Source organism: Styela clava, chromosome 11, assembly GCF_964204865.1.
Source record: "Styela clava chromosome 11, kaStyClav1.hap1.2, whole genome shotgun sequence".
NCBI classification, from domain to species: domain Eukaryota; kingdom Metazoa; phylum Chordata; class Ascidiacea; order Stolidobranchia; family Styelidae; genus Styela; species Styela clava.
Genome location: NC_135260.1, coordinates 11,781,428 through 11,807,439, shown reverse-complemented (window position 1 = coordinate 11,807,439; position 26,012 = coordinate 11,781,428). Strand labels below are relative to the sequence as shown.

The following is a 26,012-nucleotide window of genomic DNA, read 5'->3' as shown; positions in this document are numbered from 1 at the left end:
TCGACGCGACATTTTAGAATATAATGAAGAGCAAATGTTTTAACATTTACGTCGTACTAAATGGAAGTTAGCCGCTCAGCAAATTTCCATCGACGACTTTTTATAATTCTACTTTGAATTGTAAATATAGCTCGGGTTCAGATTTACAACTATTGTTTGATCGCGATAAAATCACCAGAGGACGTACACGCTGTTCTGCATGCTGGGCCGTAACTGTCATGTTCTTTGATGTTACTTTGTTATGGTGGAGTTTCAAACGATGAGTGGTTCATTGCAACAGAGAGCATCGTTTCAAACAGTCAACCTTGATAGGTAATGACCATAACATATCTATGTTGATCTTCAATCATTGCTTTTATGTTTATTGTTTAAATTGCGTGAGATCCAACCAAATTGATGTGGTCAATCAACTAAGAAAAAACCTCCCACATTTTAAATTTTTACTATGACAATGCTGTTGCGATTATTCACCTAGCTTAAGTTAATTTATGTTGTTAATGAACTGCCATGTTGTTATCAATTTTCTAGAGATTTCAGTAGCGAGTGATTTATTGTAAATATTATGAAAATCTTTAATGCATAATTATGCCGTAGACAGGTAAACGCCGTGCATTTATTGTGGAATTTTTTCTCACTAACAGAGAATCTGTAACTGAAAATGTTCCTTCTAATGATATTGTGATTATAAGTGACGAAGTCAACTTTAATTTATCTGGTTTCGTCAAAAAGAAAACTTTCCAGGACTGGGCCAGAAGTAACCTTAGAGAGCTACATAACATGTGAGCTGCATTTAGTTGCTAATTTTGTAGTTTGGGTGCTTATTTTCGAGAATGAGAAAAAGGCGGTTTAGGTCACTTCAGCTCGTTATATGCAGATTCTGTACGATGTTAAAACTCAATTTTAGAAAAAATTGCAACGGATTGGTTTCAACAAGATCGAACAACTGCCCCTTTGAAAAAAGACCCTTTCCAACACATTTGATTTTTTGTATTATGACATATTTTTAGCACTCAAAGTCTTGAAGAGTCTTATGAGACCCGATATTTAATTAAACATATTTCTGTTTTATTTTAATCAATCGTACTTGCCCACCTCCGCCATACTTGTCTTCGAGTCTTTACAACAAAGCAAACTCGGTGCTTTATGTTATGGTACATATACCAGTGTCCAATGAGCGACTTTCACGTACCCTCTAACACGGATGTGAGTTGCTGAGGCGACGGGGCTTTAATTGCAATTTTCATTTGAATAATCATATAACGGACATCAGCGTCAGTCAAATAAGCTTGTTTTACCTGGAGTGTATATCTTTATAAAAAATGTGAAATGCGTTCTTAATTTTTTATGCCTGGCGTTATTGAAAAATGTTAATGATTTGTTCACTAAGTGCACGCTTTAGTTTAAAAAGCTTTATGCCAAGATAATTTGTATAATACTTAATCGCTGATAACAATGAATAAAACGATTAATTCCATCTAACTCGCTCGATCAAAAGTATTCATTTAACCAGCTAATGAACGACGCGTGTCGTTCAAACATTAATACGATCATTAATAACTTTATGCATTAATATATAAATATTATAATCCTAGCTTAAATAGAATAATATCGAATCATAATTGAAGTTGAAATTGCAAAATGCATTGGTTTTTTTTAGAGTTCTCATCAGAAAATTTGTTATCTATTGTTCTGTAATGTTAAATTGTAACGATGATTTTAATTGATATTCGTTTGGAATAATTATTTTGTTGATGTCGCGACGAGCATCCAATTATGTATATATATATATATATATATATACATAAAATATCTTTTTAATGAATTAGTTTTTTTGAATTCCCACACAAGTTATACATGCTGCTTATAAAATTCTTTTAAAATCTGTTATTTGAAAACAAAAGAGCATAGCTAATCATGCAGTTGTCACATTCGTTGATTCATCCATCTTATTAAAATAGAAATATTTTGCTTTATTTTCGATATTGGAAGTTTTGCCGATTGTCTTAGAGGCAATCTAGCAACCACATGTCATTATATTCGAACTTCTGTGGTGTACTGGTAGTTCAATTCAAAGAGTGAAGTACGATTCACAGTACCGGTACGGCACCATGGTTTTTCCGACGTCGACTAACCACCAGATCACAACGAGCGCGTACGCAGAAACGCCACAAGGTGCGCAATTTCCAATTTTGATGACGTCTTCACATACACAAGACGAATTCCACAGAGCCCACAGGAATTTTAGATAAAAGTCATATCCTCCGAGCAACAACAACAATCACTGAGAATTTCAAAGCAATTGGTCAAGTAATTGAAGAGTAAAGCGATTTTTGCATAACAGCAGAAAAAGAATTCTATCAACAACAACATAATATCAAAACCAAAACGATCTATACGTCTATTTCATGCCCAAAAAAGATTTAAATTGCCATCCATTTATGTACTTTTCGCGAATTGATTCGTTGGGGTTGGATACCAGAAACTCCAATATTATTTCATACTGTGACGTAACAATACCGGGTTTTGGAATTGACAAAGAAAGCAATTGAATTAGTAGACTTCGATTTGTAGTTGGCGTAGATATGAGGTTTCTTCGCAAAACTGTGTTCGAGATAGAAAGAAATGTTAAAAAATCTTAAGACGGAAAATTTGAAGTTACGCGAGAAACTCAAATTATTGCGCCAAGAAACAGACAGATCACTAGACGAAACAGTAATCGGAGCGTTAACATCTTCTCCAACTTCTGAAAGATTGAAGTTCATTTTGGAGGACCAGGATACCGACATCGCGGGTACGATGCTTTCAGATAAAGCAAAAGTTGTCAGAGGAGAAGCTTCAAAGCGAATAGGAGTTCTATTACAGGACTGGCGTGAGTTTAAAGAAACATCTGAAAATGAACTTAGAAGACGACTCCGCACGGAACAAAATTTAAAGGAATTAATTGCACGAAAAGATAGAGAAATGGAAGAATTGTCTTACGAAATTTCGTCTTACCGATCATTGGCACTAGAACAGAAAAACACCATTGAAATTCTCCTAGAAGAAAAAGAAATTGGCGAGAAATGTAAAGTGAAATGTGCAGAGTTAGAAAGGTTGCTAGCGAAAGAGAGAAGATACAACGGCGAAGTCTCCGCGGAATTGAGGTCAAGGGATGATATTTTGCGACAAAGCGCTGCGGAAAAAGAAGCGCTCCTGGCACTGAACAACGAGTTAAGGTCAGCCAATATTGCTCAGAAAAAACGACTTGAAATGTGCGAAAGAGATGTCACAGAAACCAGTCGCGAGCTAGAAATGCTGGAGGATATGGTAAAAGCTTTGCAAGATAGGAAATCATTTTTAGAACCGCATGCACCTTCGCCATCTTCAAAAATATTAGGACTTTCGAATGTGTCAGCTTCGATGCACCGTTCTTCACCAAACGGATCTTCAACTTCCAAAACAATTTCTTTTCGCCCACAGTTGAATTCCACACTTAAAGACGTGTCTGATAGTTCACCTGCCAGAAACCGCATCATTCCCATTTCATTGCAAGACGGGAATTCGCAGCTGCGACCTACAGACAGACCCAGTACTTCGTCAACTGGAAGTAGTGCAAACGGCAGATCAACGGACGGATCAAAGAACACAGACGACTCTTTCACCTCAAAAAAATCAGCCATGTCTGCTCTGGAATCGCTTCAGAAAGATCACAACAAGAAGTGCAACTTTCTTGCTGAACATATAAAGAAACTGAAAGAAGAAAATAAAGAAAAGGAGAGCCGACTGCGACAACTGGAAAATCAACCCCCGACATAAATATAATATATTTCGAAGTTTCGAATAAATAGTGTTAATTTGGAAATTTTTGTTGCATTTATTCTTTAGTGTGATTCTATGCTTTTACGTTTTGATCTGAATTTTGTCGTTGCATAATAACTTTAAGACGACTTGATAGACATTTTTATTCCTGCTGAAACCGCAAGACGACGAACGTATTTTACCATGTTTTCTTGATCGTCGTTGAAAAAGTATTTAATGCTTCAATAGGGTAAACAATTTCCAACCACTCCCAAAATATCGCTGCCGTGTGCAATCATGTCTCAAGCAATTAATGTCAAAGCCACGGTCTCAGTGTGACTGTATTTATATAAATATATCCTTTCGCAAAAACTGGCTAACAAAACTGGGGTTATTGGAGGCGGTCTGCGGTTCGTAAAATTCATTAAATTATGCATATTATTTTTGACTAACATCCCCTTAAAATATGGTCCAATAACATAGTATCCGAATATCGGTATCGGCGTTTTGAAATATTAGCGTATCGGTATCGACATTTTTTCGTTGGTACCGGATCGGTATCGGTTTCGTCGACAAAAGTGGTATCGGTACATCTCTAGTCTCAAGTAGTGAGTGTTTTCACATTGTCAATATATTAGAATGCTTTCTCATGTTCATAGTTGCCCGATTTGAAGTTTATACGAAAGTCAAGAACTTTAACCTTTCATTCCTAAGCAACAATCCCTGACTGTCACAATGGTAATACATAATGACGCCATAATATATGAAGGTTACCTATGGTTACCTACTGCCTGTCCATTAACTGGTATGCATTTATTGAAGGTTATTGCAACACTAGTCTTTACCTATTTCAATTTATTGCTCAGTATTTTGCGGGCAGCAACCTAATTAATTACTATTATTTTCCCCATCTAGATCTCTAACTTTCAGTTAGATTACAGGTTTTGGGACGAATACATCTGAAATTATCCTACTAATACCTGAGAATGGGCTCCAATTGTTGTAAATTTAAAAGAGGGAAGACTTCGGGTGATAAATCCAATAGCAATGAATCACTTCATGGGAATAAGAAAAAGTGGAAACTGCGGAAACAAAAAAATGCGATGGCGAGACAGAACAGCACGGAAAACAACAAAACACCTTTAGACAAGCCTATGTCTATAGATTCCGCGAAGCAAGATGGATTGGGTAGCGAGAAGAAAAATGTCAGGACAAAACAACTCTCGCTTCTGTAAGTAGACTAATTGAATTTTTTAATGCAACTGACATATTTATGCGATGCAGGAACATTTGATTGAAAATTGAAGCAATAGTTCATTATATCTTTTTCAAAAAAGTATTTATCTGTTTTGGTAACGTTAATTCATACGTCTGTTTATTTTTTAATACATTGAGATGTTACTGTGTTCGGTATACTTTTAAAAATAGCAAGTCTACAGCTAGCTATATTGTTCATGGTCGTTAGAATACTATACAATTTATGCCGAACTCACTGAGAAATTTCCAAATAACTTATTCAGATCAAAACGTAGTTTCGTTAACATATTTAATTTTTTTTCATTTCACATTTCTTCTTTTTTTAAATATCTCATACATATGTCACCGAATCATATTTCTACCTAATATTACGGGAACACATTAATCATCTTCCATGTACATAACCATTCATCCACCCATAAACCCTTTGCAATATATAGATTTTTCGTTCGGATATTGAGTCTAGTAAGGTGGACTACGACAATTGGTCGTACATATCCAAGCTCATAGACACCAACATTCAATAATGATATGGGAATGAAAATACAATCGATCATCGTTTTCTGATGGGAAATACGAGACTGAGGTTCCGGTCACATCGTCTTCTGCAAGGATCTGTTATGCAGGTCTTTTGTGAATTTCAACAAACTATTTTAAGTTGACTTCTTGTAATCTGAAAGCGATACCTTCGATAATCCGCAAAATCCGTAATGCAATTGTAATAGGCGGATTCTTCGTTTGACAAAAAAGATCGTCTCCATTTGAAAAGAAGAGCTGCTTTTATCGATCACAATTTCATTTACGAAGAAAGAGAAGCTTGTCTTTGGTTTTTGAAATTTCTCAACCTAGTATACTCTTTGATATTCATACTTGATCAAAGTTGGAAGATCTCACTTTTGAATTCCAGTATAATGCGGTTACATTTCACCACAATTACTGCACACAACATTTTTAAATTTATATTTATTTAAATTCACCATGAATGATATGAAATCCATCGATATTCTATTTTAGAACCGGAGCTTTCGCTGAAGCAAATTGGGTCCACGAATCGGAATTTGAAAAGAACATCAGAAGACGTAGACAGTGAGTGTGTATTGATATATTTAATAAAATATGGTGAATGAATATCAAATCTGAAAAATTCCACGTCTTTCTTCTCGTCCATCTAGGATGCGAGAAGCATTGCGAACGGCGAGAACACATATGGTTCTGTGGGCTTCAAACGTTACATACTCGACGAGAGCGTTTGTTCCTGATTATATTTCGCAACTCTTGCGAGGACTCGTTGTTGGCATGTTTCGTGGAAATGTAAGTTATCAAATACCGTTTTCTTTTTTAGAATATCAGCAATATCTAATATAATATGACTTTTCTCTTACGGCCAAAGTCCGGGAAAGTTTTTTTTTGTGTTGAACGATATGAGTATAATCGTTGTTTACTTTACTGTATATTTTTAAAATCAATTTTATTTTTGCAGAATGTAGTGATTAGAGGAGAAAATTATCTACAAACTTCTGGCGAGGAATCAACACTCGTCATAACTAGTCAGAACTTCCCTTCAAATAAACATAAGGTAATTTGAACTGTTTCAGAAACCGTGTTGTGCTTTGCATTTTAATTTTACTTCTGGGAGCGCCTAGATTTCATCATATGTTTTTCTTATTGAAAATTTTATGTTTAGGAAACATCAAATTGGGATTCATTGTTGACGATTAGTTCCGTAGGACATCTAAGTGCAACAATAGAATCTGCACCCAGCAAGGTTGTAGCCTATTTTGATCTTATAAATAAGATGAAACCACACATTTATTTTGTGTGAAATCATTTTTATTTTATTGTTCAGAAATCTAAAGATTGTGTGGAACAGACGTGAGTGTAACTATATTGGGTGATTGGCGAGCATACTTAATGTGATCAATAAAGCACAGTTTATATTACAGCCAATTAAGACTTCATCGAAGAATTTGATATAAATTGACAATGGGCAATAGGGAAATACTTATTACTCAAGAAATAAATTGTTTCAATTTCGACAAAATTCATTTCAAGTTCCGTGAAATAACTAGAGAAAATACTATGAATGTCTATGACTATCGTTTAACGATTTTCATAACCTCTCTTTTCATTCGTAATTAGAATAACGAATCAATATGAAAATAAATTTCAGTGAACTGGAAAAGTTACGAGCGGAAAATGCCGCGTTAAGAAAAACGAATGAAGTGAGTCCATCATACATTTGGTCTTAAATTTAAATTTCTTAAAAAACATTGACGAAAAACGAATATCAACTTAAACAATGTTTTATAGAAACTCCGAGAAAAATTATGGACGACGAAGGATGCATTGGCGAAATTTTCCGAAGTCAGTATATTAGTTGTTTTGCTATATTTTTATGTTACCTGGATAATGTTGCGTACTAAGTTCTTGTTTTTTAAATTTGAAGTTTGATGTTCTTAATGGAAAACATCACTTAGAGTTGTCCGTTGAATTATTTCTTGATTTTATTATTTTTACCCAGCTGAGAATCCCAGCTAAAGGCGATGATAAAAGAATCAAAAATGTTACCAGGAAATTCCGAGTTGATAAATCAAACAAGCGCATTCCTGACTCAGGAAGTTTTGAGTACAAGGCAAACAAGTAAGTTACTCTGTAAAGAAAGCATGCGACTCCGCAGTGTCCACCAGGGATTCTTGTTTGAGATTTGAAGCAATGATTAGTATTAAATTATATTGTTCGTTTGCGAAGAAAATGTAAAACTACTCCCAAACTATAATAAATGAAACACAAATTTTAAAATAAATTATTCTAATTCCAGGTTTTTCAATCAACGCCGGAAAAGCACTTCTGTTCGATCTTGTAATGTTAGTATTAATGAATACACGTTATGATGAAAATATTTCTCTAAGGTTTCTGTTTCATATACTGGATGTGGTACTTCCATAGTATATATATGTACCAGAGCAAATACGGATTAGGGTTAGGTCATACTTTTATTCCAAATTTTCTCAAGCTTTTCGGCTGAACTGAAAATAGTTTAGTTCTATTAGGAGTTCGGAAACTGTCTGTGTTAGCCCCCTGTCCATAGGTTGTAATGTAGGCAAACAAAATTATTTTACCTCCATATTGGTTACCTTTCTGGAGCACCCTGGATGTTGCTTAGGTACCAAGCAAATCTGTAGTTTAGTTCGATAACTGCTTCGATAGAAAATAGCGTAGATTTCCGAATATTCTTCATGTTATGGTGAGCTAAAGACCACAATGTTTGACTAATATTATATGCAGATATTTTTAATTTAAGTTTTATCAGATGTAGTTAGGAAAGATCATTTTTTTTTAGAACAATGTAAGAGAGGGAGGCATTGGCGAGAAGGGCAAAAGAAAATATCCAGCTCCTGTGTCTGACTATCGAGGAGTATTTCAAACCAAATTAGTAAGTGTGGTATACTCTGATGATAAATTACATTAAATACTGTAGTGATGTATGTTCATATTATAACGTATAAATATAAAATTGGCTTTATTATACTGAGTTAGGGAGGAACATATCACAGATTAAAAGTTTTTTGATATAAATATTCTTTTGCATAGTTCCATGCCATTCTTGAGGGAGAACTCGAAAAACTACCGTATGAAGAAATTAAATTTGGTAAGATCTTCAAGGTTTTGTTGGTTAGAAAATCTGGTTTGGATCTGTTTATATCTTGCTTCTTTCTTGCAATCGAATCATGAGCATGCACTGTAGCCAATTTGGATCTTAACGGTGTTTTGCTACACTAATGAGAAGATTTACCCAGTCTTTATAATTATTTTTAATAAAACAGGAATGATTTGAAGGGAAATTGTATGGCGACAAAATGAACTTGCTATTACAAAATAATTTGCAGGATATCCGCTCTCAATTTTCACATTTTATGCTTGAATCAAAATTATGAGAACCTTTTTTCATAATACTACTATTTTTTAAAATTTCAGGATATCACAACATTAGATGGCCCGGGATTGCCTGTTCTCCAGCTTCGCCTATTATTTCTTATTCTGATTAACTATTTTATCTCCTTAATTTATATGTATTAATTATATCTATTTATAATTCTATTTCCAGTATAATATACCATTTTAGTATTAAATATTTATGAAATATATATATATAATCTATATGAACTATATTTTGTATTGTTGACTCTACACACGATTCCGCGCTCGTTACGATCTGGTGGTGGTCAGTCAAAGTCGCGAAGACTATGCCCCCGTACCGGTATTAGAGAAGATTAGCAACCAGTACTTCTTCGTTTAGGCTTTCGTGTCCTTATTATTCATCATTGCTCTCTTGTTTCTTAAAGTTTTCTTTTAAAAACTTCCAAAATGTGTATATATGAAGCATTTTTAACCATTTTGAAGTCTCCGACAAGCATCTTGTTGCTAAACATTAAGTTTTGTAGGTCGTCAGATTTTGACTAATGGGTTTAAAACAATTTTAAAAACTGACGAGGTAAAGGAGTCGTACATCAAGTTCTTAGAATCGGTAAAATACGAACAGGAAAAAGATATTACTAACCATTAACGGCTCACGTAATTCACTGCATACAAATATAAGAACAAATGACATTGTAGGATTTTAGCGGAGACATTTTACAGCGTCAAATTGACGTATCACTATAAAATCTACAAAAAAATGATCAAAAGTGGTTCTACGTTGTGTTTGTGGTCAAATTAAACGCATTAAATAGTTTTTTCTTCTTAATTTTGTTATATATTTAGGTAGCATATAGCTTAAAGTTCAAAATCCACCCTTCGGCTTCATTCTCGCCCTTATAACAGCTGCTGACTTATCCGATTCGGTACAATAACGCCACGAAAATTTCCCATAAGACTCCATTGTTTCTCGTTTCCCAATAATGGCACAAGATGGCATCCATATTTTCTATGTTTAAACCTAATCATAATGCTGCTCGAAACCACGCAAAACCTCTCTTATACATACACGTAACCGCCGATTCACCCATACGTCCTATGCAATAAGCAAATTTTTTGTTCGGATATCAAGTCTATTGCAATTGACTGAACATATCCAAGAGTATGGTAACCGAGATACTTATGTGACTGAAATACACATGATCAATTATTTTTGATTGGAAACGCAACTGAGGTTCCTATCTTCCCTTACTGCTGGATCTGTCGTGCAGGTCGCAAATGATTTACACCGAACTATTTTATGCAGCAGTCTCGTAGTCATGTATCTTAATAGTCTGTAAGCTAATGCAATCGTAAATCATGGCTTTTCTTCTGATATACAATCCAAGGTTGCTTCCCTTTCAATTTATAAGATATTTTTATTGATCTTATTGACTCACAGAGATATAGCGTAAGGAGAAGATTCGTTTCGTAGATTCATATTTTCAACCTGATATTTTTCTTGGCATTCATATTGGCTCAAAACTTACAAATATATATATAGTAGGTCGGGGGAAGTCGGACCCACTAATAAGTTATTTTGAATAACTCTTCAAATAATGTCGCAGCTGCATTCGTTCTACGATTGATTCATGCACCCACCCTCCAGCTATCTTGCCACATTTGCACATTGTTGCCATAGCAACGAATCGGAATTTACGCCCGATTTTCAGCTAAAAAAATATCGGGGTAAGTTAGACACTTTGTGGAAAAGACGGACACACACCAAAATTAACTTGATGGTGTCTAAGATTTCGGTCATAAGACTTCGATCAACGCCTAGATGGCCCAGGATTATGTCTCTTAAATATTTTTTAAACAGATCACTTTTCTTGCATATTAAAAAGTATGTCCGTCTTACCCCATAAAGGACATAACAGGGCAATTTTCAAAAGAGTTTGAACAGTTTTAGGAAAACTAGAAATTTAAAATTTAGTTTGCGCTTTTTCAACTGCAATTTTTCTATCTTCTTTACACGGACTACATCTAGAAGTATTTATTTTGTAATTTCTTGGCATAACCTTGGGCGTATTTTATACGCATATGAAAAAAATAATTTGACGGGGTAAGATGAAATTTTACGCCGGGCTTAACTTCTAAGAGATCCAATATAAATATGGCGATGGGTGTGCTTTTGATCTTTGTTGTAAAAGGGTACTTAGTACCAAAAAATAATTATTTATAAGTTTCGATGACGACGGCCCATTGACATTCCCAACAGACTATATTGAAAAAAATCCTCCCCCCTCCCCCACTCAAAATTCAACCTACCTCTTAAGTGACCCTGCCAGCCCAAAAATGAGTACTGGCAGTTTGCTTAAGAATTTATTCGATTTAATGCAACTACTTTCAACAAATAAACAAAATAGAACCGAGTTCGCAGACTTTTCCGGCTAAAATTATTCTTCGCCACCATGGGACTCTATAATTTGACGTTTTTCTGTCCCAACAGAAACACCCCTTCCCCAAAAAGCACCGCCTTGTAAGTTGTCGAGCCTGAAATGTAAAATCTTGGTTCTGTCGTTGTTCGCATGATGTCGCTCTTTCACGCGATGCGTTTTGAGCGACGAAAAAGCGCGAGGTGTCGCTAGTAGGAGGATTTTATTTTGACTGACCATCATACCCCGGGTGTCCGAACTACCCCGACCTACTATATATATATATATATATATATGGCGTTCAACTTCTGTATAGTACGAATACAGTTCATGATATACATCTATAGTCAAACAATGATTTTAGCATACAGAAACACATTTAATCACCCCCCTCGAATTACGCCATTTAGATTGATTATACGAATAATATGAAATGCTTTGATACTATTTTAGAACCGGAGCTTTTGCAAGCGCAAATTGGGTTCATGAATCACGTTTGAAAAACACTTAAGAAGACGTAGGACGTAGAGAGTAAGTGTGCAATCATATATTTGATAAAATAAGCTACGTCGAAAATTAAACACGAATATCGTTTATCGTTCGTTTCATCATCATAGGATGCGGGCTATGCGAACCGCTAGGATGCAGATATGTATGTTGGCCACGAGTGTGTCGAACTCAGCAAGAATGTACCTCCCATCTTGTTTTTCTCAAATTGTACGAGACTTTGTTATAGACAGGCTTCATGAAAATGTGAGTTTTCAAATTTTTCAGATTTTTATTTTTCAATCAAATAATCTGCAGTATATATAGGCCGCGAGCCGAAGCCCTGAAAAACGCCTAGAAAGTGAGTTTCGTAGCGCACATCAGGTAACTACCTGAAAATGATTTTAAAATGTTCCTTAAAAATTTAGTAACAAATATTGCCTTGTTCCCACTTCCAAAAGTTGCACGTTTTACGGAAAAGACGCTTTTACTACAAGAAATATGTGCTACGATCTGTCCTATATTCTCTACATTTTCGGCACTGAACAATGACTTCTGCATGACGTAACAATTGAATTAAACCAGCTGTTAGCGAGCGGATGAATATTAGTTATTTCTGCTCGACCTTGCGCTGAGTTGGGCAGGCTTTCCATAGCCCTGTTTAGTTATGCTAAGACGTTGTTGAAAGTAAATTATTAAACACTTGTAGATCCTTACCACGGATATGGGCCGTGAGACGAAACCATGAAAACGCCCAGAAAATGAGTTTCGTAGCGCACATCTGGTAACTAAATAAATTCTTCAGTTTTGTGTGAAAACGAACATAATGAACGCATTACAGCTTGTTCCACAATCCTGGTGCGAAATCGAATATAAGAGGTTCCCGGAAATTCAATAACCATAAGTTTACAACGCATACATAAGAACTATACAATTCGAGAGCCCTACAGCACACTAACACAAATGTATTCCTGTAATGTTTTGCCTGACCAAAATCGGACTTCCTCAGTCAATCATAATTTATTAGGTAGATTACGAAAAATATGGCATACATGTAACCAACAACAAAAAATACTTTAATTGTGTGACAGGAGTCGGGAGTGACCTCGAAAGCAGCGACACCAACAACGCTGATTCACATTTGAGAATAAATTTTATGTAATAACCACAAGCAGTTTACAACAAGAACAGCATAAAACGCTACATCCATTTTATAGAAGCTATCAAGTATCAAACGTATTTATTTTTAAGCAATGAAGTCACAAATTAACATCGTGAGCACGAAAACACAAATAAATCAGTTATTTCTCACTTAGAAATTTACCGCAAAAGTCAAGAAAATTAAATCAATGTACAATATGTACATAACATAGTGAACAGAAATATTACAATTTACAATTAATCTTTTTTTAGTTTATGTGGTTATGTATTTGAACAAAGGCAATAATATTTCTAGAAACAGGACTACGACACTAACAAATGTCCGAAAAAAAAAACAAATGTATGATACTTATTAAATCAACTGTAATATCTAATTCACTTTCTTCTGAATTGTTTTCGAAATCCACTATCTCAAAAATCGACTTTTCCTCTATAGGTGTACTGTGATTTCTGCAGTCAATACAAAAACAAAAATCTGTGCAATTTAAGTTGATTTTGGCACACTTTCATAAATTATTTTGACTATTTTTCTTTGCAGTTTGCCAACTCAAGAACTGATTTGAGGGCCACATGCTTCTTCAGTGAATCATTGTTGGGTGGAGAGTATAATCCTTATGTTTGACAGTGTTAAATAGACGTGCCCTGGTATCATTTACATTCTTCATATCCTCTTCAAATTCCTCAGCTTTATTTATTAATACCTCGTTAACCTCAAAAGATCTTCATAGTCGAGGGAAAAAAATGAATTGAAAATCTCAATGAAGTCTCCAACATGAATTTGATGGGCAGTTCCAATTGCAGAAAAGTGCTAAAGTATTTCAATATGAATAGCCCATCTAAGCTGTTTGCAACTATTATGATTCTCATATACCTTTAAGCTTCAAGACTTCTTGTTTAATCCATTTTATAGCACTGATAGCAGCAGGGATCAGAGCCTGCGTTAGGTCGGATTGGTGGAACATTGCCGTTTTCTTTTGTAGTACAGTATCTAAAATAAGGAAGAAAATAATATTTGGAGCAGCATGATTTTAAAAATACCCCTAAATACTAACTAATACCTTGAATACATAATGCATTTTATCTGATGTACTAAATGAGCGTATATATGCTCATTGCATGTTCTACAGTCCAGCAGTGTTTGCATACCATTACTAGACTATATCTACACTAAATTTTGATATATCACAGTCTGAAATGTCCTATGACAGTACAGCAGTATGAGTATGGACTATAGACTACGGTATATTTTGAAACATCAACTGTTTGTCTACAACTTCATTTCTCACCTCTCAATCATTTCCAATGCTACCTTTCTTTCCACTCCGGCATAACTTAGGTATCATTGCTTCCCAGGTTCTTGTCGACTCTATGAATTTAGATTTAGACCAACCGACATTAGTAAAATTGATTAATTTCTTCTTTTTCACACAACCGTGCATTACAGAAACAGCCATTCATTTCTATTTCCAAATATGCTGTGGCCTATATAGTAGTATAAGTCTGCTGAATAGTCAAGAAGAGTCATTAAATTAATCATAAACATTTCATGCAAGCCAGAAAATATCGTTGTTTGTGACATATTATTCTAGGTCTAGCCTTCCTTGGAGTTACCGCACCGTACCTATTTAACAACGTCTTATGAGCTAGTGCTCAACTAAAATTGCTATTTATGGCAAGGATATACAAGTGTTTAATATCTTACCTATACTTTTCAACACCTCCTTAGAATAACTGGACTAATATTACCGGTAACTGAAAAAAACTATGGAAAGGCTACTCAACGCAAAAGCGAGCAGTTGAGTACATCTGATATTCATCCGACCACTGGGGATCCACCTACAGCTGACTAACTTGACTGTTACGTCGTGCAGAAGTCTGCGTTCATTGGCCCATGATACCGGAAAAGCAGAGAAAATAGGACAGATGGTAACACATATTTATTGTAGTAAAAGCGTCTTTTCTGTAAAACGTGCAACTTTTGGAAGTGGGAACAAGGCAATATTTGTTACTAAATTTCTAAGGAACATTTTAAAATCATTTTCAGGTAGTTACCTGATGTGCGCTACGAAACTGAAAGATAAATGGCCTCGGCTCGCGGCCTAATAGTATAATATGAATTTTATATTCGGACCAAGGTCAAGGAAAGATTTTGTACGAGTATAATCGTTGTTACTTTCGCAGTATATATTTTTTATATGAATTTGATGTATTACAGAATAATGTAGTGATTGGAAGAGGAGAAGATTTCCTACAGACTTCCCGCGGGGAGTCAAGACTCGCTATAACTCAGGATAACATGCAATCAAATCAACTTAAGATAATCTGAATTGTCCCTCAAAATGTAAAATATTTTACTATATATTTCTATCACGATTTTCTTATCTAAGACTTCACGTTTAGGAAACACCTATTAGAAATGCAGTGTGGAAGAACAGTTTGGTGAACCATTCCGCTGAAACAAGTCAATCTGTCCCTCAAGTAAGTCAAGCGAGGTTGTTATGTATTTTCAAGTATAGTCAAGATGTGACTAAAGATGTTCTAAAAGCATAGTGATTGCCTGACATTACGCAAATATATGTTATTATTTTCTGTTCCACTCATTTCAATTTTTGCCGGTCCGCGAGTACATTTTTTTTTTCAGTTTCACCAGTAGAAAGGTTGGGGTCCACTGGTTTAGGCAACCATATCGACAAACCAACACCGCGCAAAAAAACGCAATTTAAAAACGTCACCAATGAATTCCTTTGATAAAAAATAATCCGATCTACCGGAAAAAAACTTAGCATTCGAAAGTTTTAACAAAAAGTCGCAATGTCAGAGGGTCCTCGTTTGTGAGACAGATAGACCGGTACACGGATTTTCAAGGTCCTGTGACGATTCCGTTTCTACGTGAATTGAAATACCAACCTGCCAACTGATTCAATTTACTACGGTATCATGACAGCACAGTCTACAATTATATTAACACCAACCAAAAAAATACTCACTGCAGCAGTTTACCACACCTTTAGCATTACCGGTAACCTCAAAAAACTTCCGAGTTCCGAGTAGGAACAATTTGTAGAATTAGCCGTCACGCTTGGCGGATTAAAAACCGTATTCCCATATTCAAGAAGTAATACAGCGAAATTTTAGAGGAAATATTAGATCTCAAAAGATTCATAGGAAATTTAGAAATAAATAAAATTAATAGCCTTCTGAACTAACGTGTCCAATAAAGAGATATTCAATATTTCCGCAAATGACGCGGGACGCGAAAGACTATCGGAGTCATCGTGTCAGCGACACCGTGTTTGCTGAGTTCAGCAGCAGACGACGTCAAACAAACGTCAGATTAGGATAAGTAAACATTTATTTATTTTACCACTTATGGTAGCCAAATCCTATGAGTTTTCCAATAGAACACCGACATTACTAGCGCCGGTGCACGATGCATCTGAATCAATTAATGCATTTGGATCACAAACATCAATTTCTCATTGTCTGAAATATTTATTTTTTAATCTGAAATAACGTACACTCTGAGTAATGCTCACAAACTATTGTTTCAAGCCGTGTGTCCTGCACACTTAACGAAATTATAACATAGTATTCGAATATTGGTATCGGCTATATCGGCTTTTTGAAATATTAGCGAATCGGTATCGACATTTTTCCGTTGGTACCGGATCGGTATTGGTTTCGGCGACAAAAGTGGTATCGGTACATCTCTAGTCTCAAGCAGTGAGTGCTTTCATATTGTCGATATATTAGAATGCTTCCTCATGTTCATAGTTGCCCGATTTGAAGTTTATACGAAAGTCAAGAACTTTGACCTTTCATTCCCAAGCAACAATCCTTGACAGTCACAATGGTAATACATAATGACGCCATAATATATGAAGGTTACCCAGGTTACCTACTGCCTGTCCATTAACTATTTGTTGCAATTTATCAAATAGAGATAGTTCTAGCTATTTTAGTTCCAGCTAATACTTCGGTTGTGCAGTTATAAAAGTCGAATGCTAGGTATGCTTTTATTGTAGGTTATTGCAACACTAGTCTTTACCTATTTCAATTTATTGCTCAGTATTTTGAGGGCAGCAACCTAATTAGTTACCATTATTTTCCCCATCTAGATCTCTAACTTTCAGTTAGATTACAGGTTTTGCGACGAATACATCTGAAATTATCCTACTAATACCTGAGAATGGGCTCGAATTGTTGTAAATTGAAAAGAGGAAAGACTTCGGGTGATAAATTTAATAGCAATGAATCACTTCATGGGAATAAGAGAAAGTGGAAACTGCGGAAACAAAAATATGCGATGGCGGGACAGAACAGCACGGAAAACAACAAAACACCTTTAGACAAGCCTATGTCCAAAGATTCCGCAAAGCAAGATGGATTTGGTAGCGAGAAGAAAAATGTCAGGACAAAACAACTCTCGCTTCTGTAAGTAGACTAATTGAATTTTTTAATGCAACTGACATATTTATGCGATGCAGGAACATTTGATTAAAAATTGAAGCAATAGTTCATTATATCTTTTTTTAAAACATTATTTATATGTTTTGGTAACGTTAATTCATATAACTGTTTATTTTTTAATACATTGAGATGTTACTGTGTTCAGTATACTTTTAAAAATAGCAAGTCTACAGCTAGCAATATAGTTTATGGTCGTTAGAATACTACACAATTTATGCCGAACTCACTGAGAAATTTCCAAATAACTTATTCAGATCAAAACGTAGTTTCGTTAACATATTTTATTTTTTTTCATTTCACATTTCTTCTTTTTTTGAATAACTCGTATATATGTCACCGAATCATAATTCTACCTAATAATACGCAAACACATAAATCATCTTCCATGTACATAACCATTCATCCACCCATAAACCCTTTGCAATATATAGATTTTTCGTTCGGATATTGAGTCTAGTAAGGTGGACTACGACAATCGGTCGGACATATCCAAGCTCATAGACACCAACATTCAATAATGATATGGGAATGAAAATACAATCGATCATCGTTTTCTGATGGGAAATACGAGACTGAGGTTCCGGTCACATCGTCTTCTGCAAGGATCTGTTATGCAGGTCTTTTGTGAATTTCAACAAACTATTTTAAGTTGACTTCTTGTAATCTGAAAGCGATACCTTCGATAATCCGCAAATTCCGTAATACAATTGTAATAAGCGGATTCTTCGTTTGACAAAAAAGATCGTCTCCATTTGAAAAGAAGAGCTGCTTTTATCGATCCCAATTTCATTTACGAAGAAAGAGAAGCTTGTCTTTGGTTTTTGAAATTTCTCAACCTAGTATACTCTTTGATATTCATACTTGATCAAAGTTGGAAGATCTCACTTTTGAATTCCAGTATAATGCGGTTACATTTCACCACAATTACTACACACAACATTTTTGAATTTATATTTATTTAAATTCACCATGAATGATATGAAATCTATCGATATTCTATTTTAGAACCGGAGCTTTCGCTGAAGCAAATTGGGTCCACGAATCGGAATTTGAAAAGAACATCAGAAGACGTAGACAGTGAGTGTGTATTGATATATTTAATAAAATATGGTGAATGAATATCAAATCTGAAAAATTCCACGTCTTTCTTCTCGTCCATCTAGGATGCGAGAAGCATTGCGAACGGCGAGAACACATATGGTTCTGTGGGCTTCAAACGTTACATACTCGACGAGAGCGTTTGTTCCCGATTATATTTCGCAACTCTTGCGAGGACTCGTTGTTGGCATGCTTCGTGGAAATGTAAGTTATCAAATAACGTTTTCTTTTTAGAATATCAGCAATATCTAATATAATATGACTTTTCACGTACGGCCAAAGTCCGGGGAAGTTTTTTTTTTGTGTTGAACGATATGAGTATAATCGTTGTTTACGTTATTTTTTAAAATTAATTTTATTTTTGCAGAATGTGGTTATTAGAGGAGAAAATTATCTACAAACTTCTGGCGAGGAATCAACACTCGCCATAACTAGTCAGAACTTCGCTTCAAATAAACATAAGGTAATTTGAACTGTTTCAGAAACCGTGTTGTGCTTTGCATTTCAATTTTACTTCTGGGAGCGCCTAGTTTTCATCATATGTTTTTCTTATTGAAGATTTTATGTTTAGGAAACATCAAATTGGGATTCATTATTGACGATTAGTTCCGTAGGACATCGAAGTGCAACAATAGAATCTGCACCCAGCAAGGTTGTAGCATATTTTTATATTATAAATAAGATGAAACCACACATTTATTTTGTGTGAAATCATTTTTATTTTATTGTTCAGAAATCTAAAGATTGTGAAGAACAGACGTGAGTGTAACTATATTGGTTGATTGGCGAGCATACTTAATGTGATCAATAAAGCACAGTTTCTATTACAGCCAATTAAGACTTCATCGAAGAATTTGATATAAATTGACAATGGGCAATAGGGAAATACTTATTACTCAAGAAATAAATTGTTTTAATTTCGACAAAATTCATTTCAAGTTCCGTGAAATAACTAGAGAAAATACTATGAATGTCTATGACTATCGTTTAACGATTTTCATAACCTCTCTTTTCATTCGTAATTAGAATAACGAATCAATATGAAAATAAATTTCAGTGAACTGGAAAAGTTACGAGCGGAAAATGCCGCGTTAAGAAAAACGAATGAAGTGAGTCCATCATACATTTGGTCTTAAATTTAAATTTCTTAAAAAACATTGACGAAAAACGAATATCAACTCAATGTTTTATAGAAACTCCGAGAAAAATTATGGACGACGAAGGATGCATTGGCGAAATTTTCCGAAGTCAGTATATTAGTTGTTTTGCTATATTTTTATGTTACCTGGATAATGTTGCATACTAAGTTCTCGTTTTTTTAATTTAAAGTTTGATGTTCTTAATGGAAAACACCACTTAGAGTTGTCCGTTGAATTATTTCTTGATTTTATTATTTTCACCCAGCTGAGAATCCCAGCTAAAGGCGATGATAAAAGAATCAAAAATGTTACCAAGAAATTCCGAGTTGATAAATCAAACAAGCACATTCCTGACTCAGGAAGTTTTGAGCACAAGGCAAACAAGTAAGTTACTCTGTAAAGAAAGCATGCGACTCCGCAGTGTCCACCAGGGATTCTTATTTGAGATTTGAAGCAATGATTAGTATTAAATTATATTGTTCGTTTGCGAAGAAAATGTAAAACTACTCCCAAACTATAATACATGGAACATAAATTTTAAAATAAATTATTGTAATTCCAGGTTTTTCAATCAACGCCGGAAAAGCACTTCTGTTCGATCTTGTAATGTTAGTATTAATGAATACATGTTATGATGAAAATATTTCTCTAAGGTTATATAATACTGGATGTGGTATTCCCATAATATATATATGTACCAGAGCAAATACGGATTAGGGTTAGGTCATACTTTTATTCCGATATTTCTCAAGCTTTCCGGTTGAACTGGAAATATTTTAGTTCTATTAGGAGTTCGGAGACTGTCCGTGTTAGCCCCTTGTCCATAGTTTGTAAAGTAGGCAAACAAAATGAGTTTACTTCCATATTGGTTACCTTTCTGGAGCACCCTGGATGTTGCTTAGGTACCAAGCAAATCTGTAGTTTAGTTCAATAACTGCTTCGATAGAAAATAGCGTAGATTACCGAATATTCTTCATGTTATGGTGAGCTAAAGACCACAATGTTTGATTAATATTATATGCAGATATTTTTAATTTAAGTTTTATCAGATGTATTTATGAAAGATCAATTTTTTTTAGAACAATGTAAGAGAGGGAGGCATTGGGGAGAAGAGCAAAAGAAAATATCCAGCTCCTGTGTCTGACTATCGAGGAGTATTTCAAACCAAATTAGTAAGTGTGGTATACTCTGATGATAAATTACATTGAATACTGTAATGATTTATGTTCATATTTTAACGTATAAATATAAAATTGGCATTATTAGACTGAGTTAGGGAGGAACATATCACAGATTAAAAGTTTTTTGATATAAATATTCTTTTGCATAGTTCCATGCCATTCTTGAGGGAGAACTCGAAAAACTACCGTATGAAGAAATTAAATTTGGTAAGATCTTCAAGGTTTTGTTGGTTAGAAAATCTGGTTTGGATCTGTTTATATCTTTCTTCTTTCTCGCAATCGAATCATGAGCACTACCGTGTATTGCTACACTAATGAGAAGATTTACCCAGTCTTTATAATTATTTTTAATAAAACAGGAATGATTTGAAGGGAAATTGTATAGCGACAAAATGAACTTGCTATTACAAAATAATTTGCTGGATATCCGCTCTCAATTTTTACATTTTATGCTTGAATCAAAATTATGAGAACCTTTTTTCATAATACTACTATTTTTAAAATTTCAGGATATCACAACATTAGATGGCCCGGGATTGCCTGTTCTCCAGCTTCGCCTATTATTTCCTATTCTGATTAACTATTTTATCTCCTTAATTTATATGTATTAATTATATCTATTTATAATTCTATTTCCAGTATAATATACCATTTTAGTAATAAATATTTATGAAATATATATATAATTCTATATGGACTATATTTTGTATTGTTGACTCTACACACGGTTCCGCGCTCGTTACGATCTAGTGGTGGTCAGTCAAAGTCGCGAAGACTATGCCCCTGTACCGGTATTAGAGAAGATTAGCAACCCGTACTACTTCGTTTTGGCTTTCGTGTCCTTATGATTCATCATTGCTCTCTTGTTTCTTAAAGTTTTCTCTTAAAAACTTTCAAAATATGTATATATTATATATGAAGCCATTTTGAAGTCTCCGACAAGCATCTTGTTGCTAAACATTAAGTTTTGTAGGTCGTCAGATTTTGACTGATGGGTTCAAAACAATTTTAAAAACTGTCGAGACTAAGGAGTCGTTTTCGTCGTACATCAAGTTCTATGAATCGTTAAAATACGAACAGGAAAAAGATAATACTAACCCTTAACGGCTCACGTAATTCACTGCATACGAATATAAGAACAAATGACATTGTAAGATTTTTGCGGAGACATTTTACAGCGTCAAATTGACGTATCACTATAAAATTTACGAAAAAATGATCAAAAGTGGTTCTACCTTGTGTTTGTGGTCAAATTCAACGCGTTAGATAGTTTTTTATATAGATAGTTAGATAGTTTGTTATATATTTAGGTAGCATGTAGCTTAAAGTTCAAAATCCACCCTTCGGCTTCATTCTCGCCCTCATAACAGCTGACTTATCCGATTCGGTACAACAACACGACGAAAATTTCCCATAAGACTCTATTGTTCCGCGTTTCCTAAATATGGCACAAGATGGCGTCCATGAACTTGAATTATATTTTGAAAATATTTTCTATAATTTATCCTAATCTTAATTCTGCCCGAAACCACGCAAAACCTCTCTTATACATACACGTAACCGTCGATTCACCCATACGTCCTATGCGATATGCAGATTTTTTGTTCGGATATCAAGTCTATTGCAATTGACTGGACATATATATATATATCCATGAGTATGGTAACTGATGTCACCTTTGGTACTTATGTGACTGAAATACACATGATCAATTATTTTTGATGGGAAACGCAACTGAGGTTCCTATCTTCCTTGACTGCTGGATCTGTCGTGCAGGTCGCAAATGATTTACACCGAACTATTTTATGCAGCAGTCTCGTAGTCATGTATATTAATAACTTATCTGCTTCAATAAAAGTGGCCTAGGCCCTCACCGAGTATGCTCCAAGCTGTTATCCAATTTTTCAGTCATGGTCAGCTCATGTCTACAGCGATAATGAATTTAATTATTTATACCGACAACTTTGATAATTTATAGCAAAGTCAATCTTAGAAGCTCAATATTTTTTTTTTCGTTCAGAATAGTGCAAATGAAAACACCCAGTGCCTGTGTCGAAGAACCGAGGAGTATTTCAAACAAAATTAGTGAGGGTGTATACTGTGATAGTAAATTGTATCTAATTATACGAGCTTTTCAACACTGTAGGCATGCTGGTACAATTTTAAATTTTACATTTTTTCCGACTGATGATGTATAAGTATATATATATATTCATATTCATCATATGAAACGATCATGATTCGCAAAACGTAATATTTAGGTTTAATCGAATTAGTTGTGAACATATTACGGATGAAAGAGTTTTTTTGTGTAAAGCAAAGGGAGATGTTCATAAGATACCATATGAAGAAATCAAATTCGGTAAGATATTTGACGTATTTGTTGGATAGAATATCTGGTTGGGATCTGTTTGGAGTCTTTTTCGTCGTTTATTAAGATTCGTGAATGGCGAATCAGTATTTGTTTGTATTAATTTACCGTATTTTAGGAGCAGTAATTCGTGTATAACCACTGCTGCACAAATTTGCTCTATTACTAGATATGTATATATTTATAATACATATTGCTCTAGTCATTAATTAAATTCCATTAATGATTGTTAAATCGAAATCTTTTTCGTTCACATTCACAAGCCAGTACGAGTAACGCCAGAGGCGATAAAGGGTATCATTCTAAAATCCAATTTCGATACGCATGACCGACAGTAGCTGCAACGTCACCACAACTGTAGACTTCTCTTTCGTCATATTTACCAGCGCACTCGCTAGCGTTCAGAATTTCGTGTCGATCTGTCACATTTCTCGCTACGTGTTAGTTGCTGTGCGTCCCAGTTGCCTGTACTATAGCGAGTGATCAAAAGAATTTTTTTATTTTCTATTCAAGACAACGAAAGAACTTTATAATATTCCAGGATGGATCAGGTATGCATTGGACTTATAACTGTATAATAGAATAGATTCTAAAATCATTTAACTTAGCACTAATCAGTTTTTGTGTTTTACGTGAATTTTTTTTCGCGAACTTGCATAGTTGCTCTGTAATTTCAACCATTATATAGTAAAAGTCAGAATGAATGTGATAATGCCCAAATTGGTTTCTAATTGCTGATTGATATCTGAACCTATTTCGTATTGTCTCAACATCATATACTAAAAATAGGAATCAATATTACTACACTATGGATTATTTTAAGGATTGAATATAATCTTAACTAAGATTTCTCTTTTTTCTGGTTTCATAGAAAAGTTGGGACTGTCAAAAAATTACAAGTGTTCAGCATTTATTTTGGTGAAATTATAACTATGCCATTTCTATGATTTGAGATTGTTTTCCAACCCATTGTTAGTACATATAATATGCAGTTTTTTATTATTATGTCTCAATCTGTGCTAATAACAAAGCCAGACAATACCAAAATTGTTTATTAATACATTCATAATATTTTAACTACAGTTTTCAAACTCTACTGTACGATCCCTGTATATCCATTTGCCAGCATCAATATAACAGCAAACACTCTTGTGTTATTAAGAGTATGCTTAATAAAAATTCAATTTGAAAAAATTTAATTGACGTTTGTTTAAATTTCTTCATACAGATTATGGTATATGTTGAACCTCTGAAGCAATTCAGCAAAGATTCAATCAGATTGGTAAAAAGATGTACCAAACCAGATAGGAAAGAATTTCAAAAGATCGCCTTGGCAACTGCGATTGGATTTGCAATAATGGGTTTTATTGGATTTTTTGTCAAACTCATCCACATTCCAATCAACAACATTATTGTCGGAAGCTAGTGGGTGTAACACAAGCAAGGACTGCGCTGCTTTATAAATATGACAAACTTTTTATTTCATAATATTGACTTGATGAGAACGATGATTGCAGTCGTTTGATATGAATTCGAACCAATACTGAGCTGAAACGTTTCATGGAAACTGACCAATTTTATCAACGGCTTTCATTGAGATATAAATAACACAAGAAATGTTATTTTGAGTGTTGGGAATCTTTACAATGTCTCGCCATTGACTTTTAGAACTACCATATAAACTTGTATAAAAAGATGACATTTGCAAGAGATTCCTCTGTGGTAAATTCAGTTATATTAGATATAATAAATCACTACTAGTAAATAAGGCTTGTTGGCACAATCTATTGTGATTGCATTCAGAACCTGAGACTCCATAGAAATGATTTGAAATGACCTGTTTAAATATAATATGTTGATAGTTATTGTAATTTACATTGGTTTATTCTATATTGTTTAGTTTCCATTTAGTAATTCAGAAGAAATGAATATATGATGACATAAACGCACTGATATCACTAATACATTGGTTTAACTGAATGTTCAAAGTTTATTATACAAATGTAAATATTTCATATATTGGTCAAGAATAAATAAATTCATTCTCTGCTTTTGGTATATTGCATTTTGAAAATCGTTCAAATGTAATAATACTGTTCTTGTTAATGCCATTTGTCTTATCCTTTTTAAACATGAAAAAAGAAACTTGCTTTAATCCCAGTCATGGGTATATTGTATGGAAAGTGCCAATATTGTATTAATAAATGGTTGTTCTGGTGTTCTACGTTGATTGTATAGATACTTGTTCAGTATGGACTACACTTTGCTTCCCAAGATTGTGACTAATTAATCTTTGAGGATCCAGTTATTCTACAGAGCAACGATTTCCAATATATAAGATTCTCAATTTTTTTTACATCTATTATAAAAAGTCTGTCCCTAACCTGTGTAATTTGAAAAGGAACGAAGATCAGTCAGCAACTATCTTTTAACTGGAGGTGACTGATATTTCAATGCGGTCAAAGGGATTTGTGAGAATGTTTGCTATCTGGGTCTACTTGGGTTGGTAAAAAGTTTAACAAAATGTCGTTTGAAGCGTACAAATTGGCTTAGGTGATTGAAACTTATCCTGTGCACACCTGCCACCTAGTTTCATCAGAAAATATTACGACTGATGCGGTACATTGTTAGGGAAGTATCTATCTGAAGGTTTAGCAACAACGAAGAGGTGAATAAGGGACCATAGCTATGGATATCATTGACCTGGGCATTAGTGGGACAGCAGCGTAATCGATGGGAT

At 34.4% G+C, this 26,012-nt stretch overlaps 4 protein-coding genes and 1 long non-coding RNA gene across 7 annotated transcripts; 4 read left to right on the top strand and 1 right to left on the bottom strand.

Moving 5' to 3' along the window:
• The first annotated feature begins 2,582 nt into the window (after window positions 1–2,582).
• Window positions 2,583–3,948, top strand: LOC120348185 (uncharacterized). Its single transcript, XM_039418310.2, has one exon. It carries the CDS (start codon window positions 2,623–2,625, stop codon window positions 3,793–3,795), a length of 1,173 nt encoding a protein of 390 aa, XP_039274244.1. The 5' UTR covers window positions 2,583–2,622; the 3' UTR covers window positions 3,796–3,948.
• A 748-nt stretch (window positions 3,949–4,696) lies between these two features.
• LOC120347924 (uncharacterized) lies at window positions 4,697–9,206 on the top strand. 2 transcript variants are annotated; one of them, XM_078117864.1, is made up of 14 exons: window positions 4,697–5,008; window positions 5,475–5,660; window positions 6,049–6,120; window positions 6,207–6,345; window positions 6,515–6,610; window positions 6,719–6,799; window positions 6,881–6,906; window positions 7,205–7,256; window positions 7,345–7,398; window positions 7,556–7,674; window positions 7,853–7,898; window positions 8,375–8,467; window positions 8,626–8,683; window positions 9,010–9,205. In XM_078117864.1, the coding sequence occupies exons 4-14, from the start codon at window positions 6,208–6,210 to the stop codon at window positions 9,078–9,080; spliced, it is 834 nt and encodes a 277-aa protein (XP_077973990.1). In that variant the 5' UTR covers window positions 4,697–5,008; window positions 5,475–5,660; window positions 6,049–6,120; window position 6,207; the 3' UTR covers window positions 9,081–9,205. The 2 variants fall into 2 exon arrangements, with proteins under 2 accessions (XP_077973990.1, XP_077973989.1); XM_078117863.1 differs by lacking the exon at window positions 5,475–5,660 and having other exon boundaries at window positions 9,010–9,206.
• A 3,650-nt stretch (window positions 9,207–12,856) lies between these two features.
• On the bottom strand, window positions 12,857–15,115 carry LOC144429928 (uncharacterized). The gene is made up of 2 exons (XR_013479179.1): window positions 14,300–15,115; window positions 12,857–14,001 (listed from the first exon to the last, which is right to left on the bottom strand). It is a non-coding gene; the product is annotated as an uncharacterized LOC144429928 (long non-coding RNA).
• A 1,827-nt stretch (window positions 15,116–16,942) lies between these two features.
• LOC120347926 (uncharacterized) lies at window positions 16,943–21,529 on the top strand. 2 transcript variants are annotated; one of them, XM_078117865.1, is made up of 14 exons: window positions 16,943–17,447; window positions 17,915–18,100; window positions 18,489–18,560; window positions 18,647–18,785; window positions 18,949–19,044; window positions 19,153–19,233; window positions 19,315–19,340; window positions 19,639–19,690; window positions 19,775–19,828; window positions 19,986–20,104; window positions 20,283–20,328; window positions 20,800–20,892; window positions 21,051–21,108; window positions 21,411–21,529. In XM_078117865.1, exons 4-14 carry the CDS (start codon window positions 18,648–18,650, stop codon window positions 21,479–21,481), a joined length of 834 nt encoding a protein of 277 aa, XP_077973991.1. In that variant the 5' UTR covers window positions 16,943–17,447; window positions 17,915–18,100; window positions 18,489–18,560; window position 18,647; the 3' UTR covers window positions 21,482–21,529. The 2 variants fall into 2 exon arrangements, with proteins under 2 accessions (XP_077973991.1, XP_039273971.2); XM_039418037.2 differs by lacking the exon at window positions 17,915–18,100 and having other exon boundaries at window positions 16,952–17,447.
• A 2,111-nt stretch (window positions 21,530–23,640) lies between these two features.
• Window positions 23,641–25,496, top strand: LOC144429662 (protein transport protein Sec61 subunit gamma). The gene is made up of 2 exons (XM_078117836.1): window positions 23,641–23,823; window positions 24,501–25,496. The coding sequence occupies exons 1-2, from the start codon at window positions 23,815–23,817 to the stop codon at window positions 24,696–24,698; spliced, it is 207 nt and encodes a 68-aa protein (XP_077973962.1). The 5' UTR covers window positions 23,641–23,814; the 3' UTR covers window positions 24,699–25,496.
• The last annotated feature ends 516 nt before the right edge of the window (window positions 25,497–26,012 follow it).

Bases quoted from the DNA above. Each gene is read 5' to 3' on its own strand.
- LOC120348185 (XM_039418310.2), top strand. From the start codon at position 2,623: ATGTTAAAAAATCTTAAGACGGAAAATTTGAAGTTACGCGAGAAACTC.
- LOC120347926 (XM_039418037.2), top strand. From the start codon at position 17,203: ATGGGCTCGAATTGTTGTAAATTGAAAAGAGGAAAGACTTCGGGTGAT. The intron at 20,105-20,282 runs GTAAGTTACTCT...TTGTAATTCCAG, and splicing joins TTTGAGCACAAGGCAAACAA to GTTTTTCAATCAACGCCGGA. The intron at 20,893-21,050 runs GTAAGTGTGGTA...TCTTTTGCATAG, and splicing joins GAGTATTTCAAACCAAATTA to TTCCATGCCATTCTTGAGGG.
- LOC120347924 (XM_078117863.1), top strand. From the start codon at position 4,764: ATGGGCTCCAATTGTTGTAAATTTAAAAGAGGGAAGACTTCGGGTGAT. The intron at 6,611-6,718 runs GTAATTTGAACT...TTTTATGTTTAG, and splicing joins TCCCTTCAAATAAACATAAG to GAAACATCAAATTGGGATTC. The intron at 7,899-8,374 runs GTTAGTATTAAT...ATTTTTTTTTAG, and splicing joins CTTCTGTTCGATCTTGTAAT to AACAATGTAAGAGAGGGAGG.